At 40.3% G+C, this 10,616-nt stretch overlaps 1 protein-coding gene across 4 annotated transcripts in view; it reads left to right on the forward strand.

The window, feature by feature from the left end:
* si:dkey-261h17.1 overlaps window positions 1–10,616 on the forward strand; it is a 25,909-nt gene that overhangs the window by 11,729 nt on the left and 3,564 nt on the right. For all 4 annotated transcript variants that reach the window (XM_024293821.2, XM_036212848.1, XM_024293822.2 and 1 more), the window contains 5 exons: window positions 8,556–8,597; window positions 8,724–8,935; window positions 9,068–9,145; window positions 9,913–10,024; window positions 10,147–10,199. In XM_024293821.2, coding sequence (XP_024149589.1) covers window positions 8,556–8,597; window positions 8,724–8,935; window positions 9,068–9,145; window positions 9,913–10,024; window positions 10,147–10,199 — 497 coding nt within the window. The remainder of the gene's footprint in view (window positions 1–8,555; window positions 8,598–8,723; window positions 8,936–9,067; window positions 9,146–9,912; window positions 10,025–10,146; window positions 10,200–10,616) is intronic.

Here is a 10,616-nt window from a genome sequence, read left to right on the forward strand (position 1 = left end):
AATATAATAATAATTGGAATTTGGTGACTCCCTCCAGCAGATGGCGCCCTAGTTCGCCTATGCTGACTGGAATTCTACAAAATCTTTGATATTTTAGAAAGAGTTGTGAAAAAAAAAATCTGGAACAAGATTTTTACCGCTTTGACACTTCCAACTGTAGGTGGCGGACATGAGCTAGTAAATGGTAGATAAAGATGAAGAAGCCCCTCCCTGCCGGTCCAGTGTGAATACAATGGGCTAAACGAGTGTTCAAGAACCTGCGTTTAACACCATCTTGAATTTAAAATTTAAAAAATGTTGACCTTATTTCTCAATCTTCAAGACTTTCAGTCTCATAGCAAAGTTACGTTCGCATTATGTGTTGACAAATCTCCTCAACTGAATGCCTTTCTAATGCAAAAATCCTTATATGACAGATTTATAGCAGTTTGATGGATGGTGACACGCCCTTTTTGTTGTTAAGAATGCCTTGCTTAAGCTTGTTAGCATTAATTATATTAAGATTTTAATGTTTCCCAGAATAACTGAATAATTAATCAGTTTGGTTGAAGCCAATATGGCATCATGTTAAGAAATTATTGTAAAAATAATAGTTTACATTTTGTGGTTTGAGCTTTCTGCTTATATAGTGCTTTATTATCTTCTTAGAGGAGCCCATTTACACTCATTCACATACTGATGATGGCTGCACTGGCGCCAACCTTTAACTGCCAGGAGCAATGTGGGGTTCAGTGTCTTGCTTAAGGACACCTCAACAAGTAGGAATCCAACCTGTGATCTTCCAGTCAGAGCCCTCTACCTCTGCATCACATTTATGTTTTATCACAGGCTGAAGTCATGAACATCAACTCAAATAGTGGAAGGTGAGGAGTCGGGTGCGGTAAACATTTGTGCTCTAGGTGTGCTAGACTTCAAGGGGGGACCAGTTAGCAGCTCCCAAAGCAGCCGTCTCCAGGGAAAATATTTAAACTGTTTTGGAAAAAAAAAGAAGGGTTTAGAGTTTCCCTGCCCTTTCGAAACTATTTTAATGAGTAAATTAGAATAAAAGCTGTCAGAGATGGCTGAGATCAAGCATTTTTCCCAAAGTATTTGTCTTGAAATGATGCAGGAATGTTAATTATGAGAAAAAATTTGAAGATATAAGTAAAAATCTAACAAGATAGATCTCGACAACCTCGGTCCAGGAAAGCGTGTTCCTGATGGATCCTTGTTATCTGCTGGCTCCAGCAGTTCCAGAGGGTGACTGTGTGTCGCATACTGCCGCATCCTGTCATAGGATGTGCATGGATACTGTTGCAAACTTGTTGTTCATTCTTCTTCTTCTGTTTTTCAGAACAATCCTATGTTTTGTTTAAAAACACCATGGGTGTGGGCAGGGAGGAAACAGTCAACTTTTGCCACCCGTTAAAAAAAAACAGAAAAGGAGAGCTCATGTTCGGAGCGTTTTCGTCCTGGAATTCCTTTATGGAGGCTGTCATTTGGCAGATTGTTGAAGAGCGGACAACAGACGTGGAAACAGTTGATGGTTATGTTACACGAAGATGTTTCCGTCTTCTCAGTGCTTATTGTCCTGCTGCTGTTTTCTACGTAAGTTCGTAAAGTCATGGAAAAACTTCCAGGGATTACATTAAGCTATGTTTTATTTAGGTCAGAATAAAGATAGTCTTATTTCTCCAAATAGGGATTAGAAGGTGAAATTAGGGAAAAACATTTGGGTCCTCCGTGGACATCTGGAGAAGTAAAGCATTGAGGGTGCGGCTCGCATTGACATACAAGGTGCTGTCCCTGCAGTTTGGGTGGAGGTCAAACTCAAGCCCAGAGATTTAGCTCCGCCTTTTCCCCACTTTTTACACAAGTTCAGCGTACGGCACATACGCAGGGAGGGAACGCAATCTCGAGAGGGGAGACTTTCTGCAGCTGCAACACTCAGCCCCCCTCCTTCTTACGAGGTCCCCTCCCTGGTTACTCAAGGGAGGAAGCCGGCCTCATCTTCACATACCATAAATAATAAGCAAAGAAATATCTGTCCCTCGTTGGTCATCCCACACTGCAATCTTTTTATCAGGTACGGCAGTGTTTTTGCAGCAGTTTTCTGCCTCCCCTCATTACAAAACACTAATGCAAGAATAAAGATCTCATGAAGAAGTTCCTCCGAAACAAAAAATGCTGCAAAGAAGGAATGACACATGAAGGGAGTCAACAAGTTTGTTCTCGAATGGCATTTTTAACAAATTTGCCACAATAATCAAATAGAAAGGTAGTTTTACCTTATATTTATGGCTTAGTGAAACCTGACCATAACATAATACTGAGATAACATTTTATTTTTATTAACATTATTCCCACATGCTAAAAGACACTCATTTTTGATTAAAGTTTGTAAAAGAAAAAAAGTGTCACTTGACATCCCTCTGTTTTTCCACACAGAGCGATGGATTTAGCTGTGACAACTCAAACTACATATATACTGTACATTTATATATAGATATATATATAAATTATCCACCACAGCCAGGCGTGAAATTCTTGGTGATCTGCCAGGAGCCATGCCGGCGTTATTTTTAAATCTGATAAGTAACATGCTGGCGCTGTAACTGTGTTTGTCGAAAGACATATACACACTGGAATCCATGATGTCGTGAAGAAAATGTCGCCTTAAGAGGGCTGATTGGGGCTTGCTCCGCCCACCTCAGCAGCCTTCCAAAAATATGTGATTGTGCACGAAAAGTAAAAGTTTTTAGTGTTTTAGCATGTCAATCTAAATAAATAAGAAAAAACTACCTCCTTTACTAGAGCAGAAAACTCAAATGGTAAAAAAACTGTTTTTTTAAACAATTGATTGTGTTTGTGAACGGGCCCCAAAAAAACAAAATCCCGTAGACTTTTATATATTAACAGCTACTACTCAGTCTTCATATTTGTCAGAATAACCATTTTTCCTCTTTAACATGTTTCTCTTTTTTTTCATTATATTTCTGTTGTAGTGCAAGTTATTCAAGTTCTAAACTGACCAATCAGATGGCTCAATAAAAGTAGGTGGCCTCACATCGAACGTTCAAAGCATTTGATTGACAGACTCTCCTGAGCTCGCTTTCAGTGGAAGGGGTGTGGCCTTCTAACATGCTCACTACTGATTGGAGAAAGTGGTTGGTATCGAAATGACCAATCACTGCTTACTGAGGACGTCTGGTTCCAACATGGCGACGGACATATCGCGAAAAAATGTCGACTGTATTGATTTAATTTGGTTGGAACTGGAAGTAAGTTTATGGGTGACGTCTCACTCGCTCTGTCCAGTTCTATATACTGATTGATTGATTGATTGATCTGGTTTATTTCAATCATAAATTCTGGACAATACCAGACAAAAAAAACAGATTTTTCTAACTCATTACAGAATAATGAAATGCATTGGTGAAAAAACCAAAGATACACTTAAGTCACATTTGATTCATTAAGTATAATGATTATTAACTAAAATCAAATAGAATTTGATTGATGCTTGAAAAGGAGTGGGAAGAAGCAAACTTATCTAATCCCTCTCGTACATATACAGTTAATGATTTAAAAGCAATAATTTGCAACTAAAAAACTATAAATGTACCAGTTTTTAACACCTGTATATACATTTATTTATTTATTTTTGTTCAAATCAAACTTGTTTTCAATGGGAGTGAATGGGATTTTGGCTCCTTTTGAAACCAGTCTCTAGTGGTTATTTGGAGAACTACAACATTTGGTTCTTCCGGGATTGGCTTAGATTCAGGAACAGCCTGAAACAGACACGTAAACAAAATCCAACACATTTGATGTTCGGGTGGTAGCTAGTAAAAGACAAATATAGTTAATGTTGCTCTGTAAAACTTTGTTTCTCAAATTCAATTGATGACTAGACACTAATAAGTCACTGAGTTTCCCGAGGTGCCAGTCTTTTCCTCAAACTGTCAGAACCTTTCCTTTACAACAGTTCTGAGATGGACGGGGAAGCCGTGAAATCCAGCCGGTTGACTGCAGCAGTAAAATAAGCCGAGAGGCCCTAACTTCTCTGGAGGGGGGCCAAGGTTGTGTTTATGGTGCGGTGTGTTGGTTTTTCTGTGTTTTTGTTGAGACTGGAGGTCTATGGCTTCATGTTGATGCTGAAGGGTCTGGATGGAGACACGCTGAGGTTTTCACACAGACTGTAGGTCCACTGGACCCAAAAGCTCCGACTTGTTGATTAACCCTTTTCAGATAAAAAGAAATGCATTAGTGGGTAGGACTTGTCACAAATGTAGAACATATAGCGTCCAACTTAAAGACTGAAGGTAATGGCCTTTTTCATAGGGAATCCCTATGAAAAAACCCTTATATTTGCAAGATAATCCCGTTATTTACTTTGAGTCCTAGCTCTAATGGATTCCACTCTAAACTGCTGTGCTTCTGTAAACAGAACCTGCATGTCTGACCCAATATATGATGAACACATTGCTCTTATTCCCCTAAACTTGCAACAGGTGCTGCTGTTGACCCCTCCCACATCCTAAAGCAAAAGAAAGAGTTGTTTGAAACATACTCTCAAAATGAAATTCCTGATTGTCTATTCAGTGAACTAGACTTGTTGAAATTGTTTTAGTTGCTAAATGATTTGACAGCTAGCACACACCCAACACCTCACCACATGAGAATGCAAACAAACATGTGAAACTGCTGCATTTAGGTTAATGTTGTCAAGAGCAGAACAATCGCAGCTGTTTGCCAACACATTTTTCTGTGATTGCAGAAGCGTTCAAGGTCTCCTCCATGCGGAGATGACTGTTTATGCTCGTCTATTGTGAACTGAAGGAAACAAACGTGGAGATTCTTTAATGCCAAAAGCACCTTCTCCTATTTTTCTGGGTGACGGACTGCTTTCCGAACTGTTTTTGTGTGTGGTCGTATCAAACAATACAAGCCCAATCAGCAGCTTGGAAACCCATCCATCCATTTTCCTAATTCACTTTTTTCCTGGTTGGGGTCACGGGGAATAGTGACGCTGACCCAGCGACGGACAAATGAATTTTGGGGTACGCCCTGGATAGGGTGCCAAACTGTGAGAGCCTTAATGAGGAAAAACAACCACACACACACTCACATTCGCACTTAAACACAGTCACACCTGCCCTAACGGCTAGATACAGGCTGTCTGCAAGTGAAAAAGCTGGTGACCCGTTTGAAATATCTAGGATGTAGAGCGAAAATCTTAATGCACAATTTTCTTTCTAAAAGCATACTGTGGACGACAGGTTGTAGCAAGCACTTAAACAACACACAAAGGAAAGGAACTGTGAAGTAGGTGAGATGCAGGCGTGCCACACTGAGGGCGTATTCAGACTAAACACATTTGGTCCCCTTGTGCTATCTTAAGGGATCCAGATGACCCAAGCTTTACATTGACGTGTTATCTCTCCCATGACAAATAGGGATGAAAGTGGACAGGATTTCATGTCTGCTATGGACACCAGTGAAAATCAAAAATCTTTAAAAAAAAAAGAAAAAGTTCTTGTGGGGTCCAGATGACCCCAGTCCCAATGTCAACATGCCTTGGATAGCACAAGGGTTACTGTGAACCAGAGTTAGTTTCCCCCGATCATCCATACAAAGTTCCAGTTTGAATACCCCGAAGTGGACCCTGATCCGGGACCAGGAACCGCTCTTTGACCCATCTTTTGGGGTGGTCTCAGTTTGTCTCCAATTGGACTGAACTTCGGTTCTCACTGAAAATTCCCCAGTCTGAATACAGACCGTGCTGAGACCGGAACAACTGAACCAAAATTGGTACTGTAGCCAGACTTTGGCGGACAAACATGGATCAGCGATGCAACAGCAAATTATTAAAATGTGGTGGGATTTGATGGGAACAACTTTTAACATACTATTTGCTTCTCACACTGTTTTCCCAACAATCTATATCTCACAAAGACTTATGAGTGTACCTTGTAGCTGTAGCATCCTTTGCTTTGGGCTGGAAAACAATAGTCTGCCTGACTCGGTCCGGAACAAATGATTTTCCCAGTCTGAGCACACCCTGATTTTTCATCTACTCAACCCTATCAAACCGTGCGCATTGCACAAAGAACCCGTTAGTGTTGTTGAAGTTAAATTAGGAAATTAGACAGTCGGAGCATAGTTTGTGTGGGCCTTCTACTGGTGTTACGTGTCATCTGCTTGCGGCATTTGTACATGGTCAGTAAGGAGCCAGTATTCCCACCTTACTAATGACCAGAGTGCAACTTTAGGGCACCAGACAACAACATTGATCATATGTCATAAGTAAGTGTAAAAGTACTTACATAATCCTTACAAATACTTCATGTTAATACTTCATGACAATTGTATTTCTCATTTTCATATGACCCTCAAGCAAATTTAAGATACTTCCGCTCCTGTTTATGACAGGCTAAGACAACCCAAAATCTATCAGCACCCAAATGGGTCAACCCCCCCCCACAAAGGTCCATGTGACTGAGACTGAAGGGCCAATTACAAGTCACCAATTCCAAAAGCATGTTTTTTTTGTACTCCACACAGAAAGTATCCAGTTGAGATTACAACCAGTGCCTTCTCACTGTCAGGGAAGAGTCCTATCCACCAGAGCAGAACACTGAACTCATGTGAGATCCAGGAAGACCCAAGGTTTTCCGTTATCTGCTCTAACTCCATGACTGAACAAGTCTATCTCACTTCCTCTCATGAGCTCGCAGGAAATGTCCCACTGTTGAGTAAATTCTTCTCAACACGTCCCTCTCATGGTCACACCTCTTCATCCTTGAATTGTGGCGGAAACGGGACGTTTCCAGAAGATGGATGTGTGGTCAGGAGGTCGTCCCCTCTTTGGCTCAGCTGTTGGCTAGCATCAGATGCAGACTCCATCGATGTGGCTGCTAATTAGTTGGCCCTCTTGAGAACGCAGGCCAAGTTGGGTTGGGTGTGAGGTTTCAGTTATCAAAACAGGAGATTCACATCTCCCCTTTCCATGACCCCATTCCCAAAGTGACTTTGTTCTTGAAACAAACTTGAGAGCACCAAAAAAAAATAGAGATTACACCTTTTATGTTTATCTTTTAGAGAACAGGAAGACCGTTAAGGTTGTTACTGTGTCACCCTCAGTTCTGCAGAGCGTTTTCACTTTTTAATTGAAAATTGGGGGAAAAAAAAGATAAATCGTGACCCTGTAATTGTAAAAAATCCAGACTGATCTTTTCATCGTAAAAACTTCATATCAGATGAACAATTTATGTTAAAACAACATCTTTGAGTTCTGTTTTATGACTTTTTGAGGTGACTGATGTTTGTGTTTTAGTGCTGCTTTTACAAAAAAGTGTCACTGAAGTTAAAATATGAATCTTTGGACTCTTGTTATGTTCCACAAGTGGGAGGCGTTGTCTGTGTCAGACATTCCTCATATCTCTGAGTTGCAATGAAAACGTTCCTGAGGGAGTTGAAGAGAACTACACCGGTTGCAAAATCTATAACATTTCCAGATTTGGTCAAGTTCTCAGTGTTGGCTTTGTTCGAGAAACAAAGGCAAAAGTGTACGGAGCAGCTGCAGGAGGATGTAAATGAATACGCATGAAGCATACAGAGACTCGTAAAAGGGTTGGAAGGTTAGACGGTCCAGCTGAAGCTCATGATAGGACAGATAGAAACTCCAAAACCCAGAGAGCTCGCAAGAAAGGAGGGCTGTCCGCTAGATGCCATTAAACAACAAGCACAAGTGGTTTCCACATACTGGTGAATTTGTTGTACCACTCCGATCATCTTTTGATCTATCGTAAAAGAGCTCCCAGTGGTCTTTTAATTTTTACTTTACCACTTTTGGCCAAAATAAAATAAAAAGCAGTCATTTCTTGGAGAGTTTCTGCAAAGCAGCAGTAGAAATCTGACTGAGTTGTGGACAGGACTGTTGGTGTGGAGTAGACCCACCACCATTTCCCATCATCCATCAGTTCACATTCTCTCCTGCTAGCTTAGAGCCCCTCACAACCCCAGGCTAATATTACCAGTGCAATAAAAATGGCGAGCAATATTGGAGCGATCCATGCTCGATTGATTCTTCTTATTATTTTTTCCTTTCTTTAGACTAACCTACAGCGCCATCTAAAGGTGGTGTGTAAAACAACACAAAGTAAACCTTAGCCAAAGAATGATACATTAAAACACGACTTAAAACATGGCAGATGCAGTCACTGTGAGAGGAAATGGGTCTGCATTCTCACCCGAATCACCAGAATAAACCACTGAAGTATCTTGAGGAACCACGTGAGTTCCTTCAAACTAAATGTCAGAAAGCAAAAATAAATAAATAAAAAGAAATGTATAGAAAAGGTCAAAATTCTAACTTTCAATGTTATTTAAATGGTCTAAAATCACAAAACACTTCTCTCATTGGGCTTCATACCGGTAATTATACAGAAGCAGAAAGTTGGTCAAAAAATATATACAATAGCTGATTGCCAAACTAAACTAAAACTTTCTAAGTCATTTAAAGAACAGGATTAAAATAATTGATGGACTTATACTACTACTCTTTTTTGCAGGTGGAGTGATGGGTCAAGAACCTACCACAGCCAGTGCTACAGGTGAAGCAAAAACATCCCATAAGCGTCATCTTTGCTGATGCACTGAGCACTTACTGTACCTACAAAACTACTTCCTAACACAAAAACTCGTCCCTAAGAAGCCTTTCTTCCTGTTTTCTTTCAAAGGTACGGGCCCCACTGGAGGAGGAGACACTCAACAGCCTCATCAAACCCCAGCAGCGCCAACGGATTCATCTACGACTGCGAGCCAGAACAACAGCACAGCCGTGACAGTTCTCAATGGACCGACCTTCAATATTGAACCTGCGATTGAGGACTCTGGAAAGGATCCAACAGGTGTACAGGAAACTCCTCATCCAACTCTAAAAGTTGTTGTGGTGAGTGTTGGAACTTCCCATCATCAAGTAGGATTCTAGAGTCCAAAATGCAGAAGACAACAGATTAACCAAGACTGATTCATGTTGGAGTTGTGCTGGAAGGTGTGATCTGAGCTACTTCTCTTTCTGCAGCCTAATGTGAATTGTGTCGCGAACAAGGAGGACCTGCAAACCAGCACCGTGGAGGCGGAAGTCGAAATAAAAGACTGTGTGAGTTTTACGACATTCAAGCTGCAGGAAACCAATATATTTGAGATGTCAGGAGAGAAAAAAAAAGCATCTGAACCTGCTGGCATCTGACTTTCAAGGCAGTATTTTGATTCTTCCACTCTTCTAGTCTTAAACCAGCAAGTATTTTATGAGTTTTTCCATCTGATACAACTGAAACAGAGCCTAAAAGATTAAGTTTAAAACAGTGAGAGCATGACATTGGTCAACATTCTGACCTTAGAGCTGGAAGACACTGGTTTAAATCCCAACTGGGACCTTTCTGTGAGGAGTTCTCATGTTCTCTGGGCACTCTGGGTTCCATTTACTGTCTAAATTTTTTTTAACTTTAAAAACGTAACTTTTTAATGTAACTTTGAATAAAAACAGGCAGGAATATTATTCCAGAACAATAATCTGCAGCTTCACTTCTGCCTCCTGGATCTTTCGTTTTTCCTCCAGCTGTGGGTCCACTCCCAGCTAAGTGAGGATTTGGGGGTTTGGGGGATTTGCAGAACGTCTTCTGGGGCTGCTAGAAGCCGTCTGGATCTCATTACTGAAAAATGACGTGCATGCAGTTGTGCAAGGAAGTGATATCATAATTCTGGGATGAGACGAGAGGAGAAAAAAACAGGTGTGGTCAGTGAGGCTCTGGAGCTGTGCATCATCCTAGTTTCCTTAAAGATTTTTTTTCTCCTCCACACTTTTTTATACTTTTACCAAGACTAATATTATATATATTCTTCTCTTTTTTACATGAACTCTTATAGGAGGAAACAAAGAAAATAATTGAGGAAAATCCTGCAGGCTGGTGTCCTCAGGACAGCTGTCAACTAACACTTTACCAAGATGGAACAACACTGATGGTGTCCAGCAATGACAGTGAGTATCATATAAGCTGGATACATTCAAAGCACTTGCACAGTTGCATCACCTTTTGACAAATAATTTGAAGATTTTTTAGACCAAACTGATTTGTTTTTATTTCTTTGTTTTATCCACAGCTGAGCCGGGAATTATGCAGAAAGCACTTCAGAGCGAAAGCTTGAAGAATAATGTAAGACATTCCAACTTAATTTAAGGATTTCCACCAAACTTTACAAACTACTTACAATAAGTTAGGAATAATATGAAAAACACTGTGGTTGTCCTATTGACGCTGTCTGTTTCACCTTTGGGGATAGGGAGGCAATTATAATGTGGTTATAGAAGCGCCTCATTTAGTGTTTTCTGTGTGTCTTATTATTGGGGCCAAAACCAAAACCTTTTGGGGGGGGGGAGAATCAAAAATGGTATTTCTTCTCATTCATTATTAGTAACATCATCGTATTTCACTAAAATTCAGACCAAAATAGGAGAAGCCTTCAATAGTGTAGTGTAACTTATAACTTTTAATATTACCAAGAGAAGCGTTTCATATCATGCTATCTCTATGAAATGTATATAATAAATATCAAGCTAGAGGTCTATTTGA

The sequence above is a fragment of the Oryzias melastigma genome, linkage group LG7 (assembly GCF_002922805.2).
Source record: "Oryzias melastigma strain HK-1 linkage group LG7, ASM292280v2, whole genome shotgun sequence".
Lineage (NCBI taxonomy): Eukaryota > Metazoa > Chordata > Actinopteri > Beloniformes > Adrianichthyidae > Oryzias > Oryzias melastigma.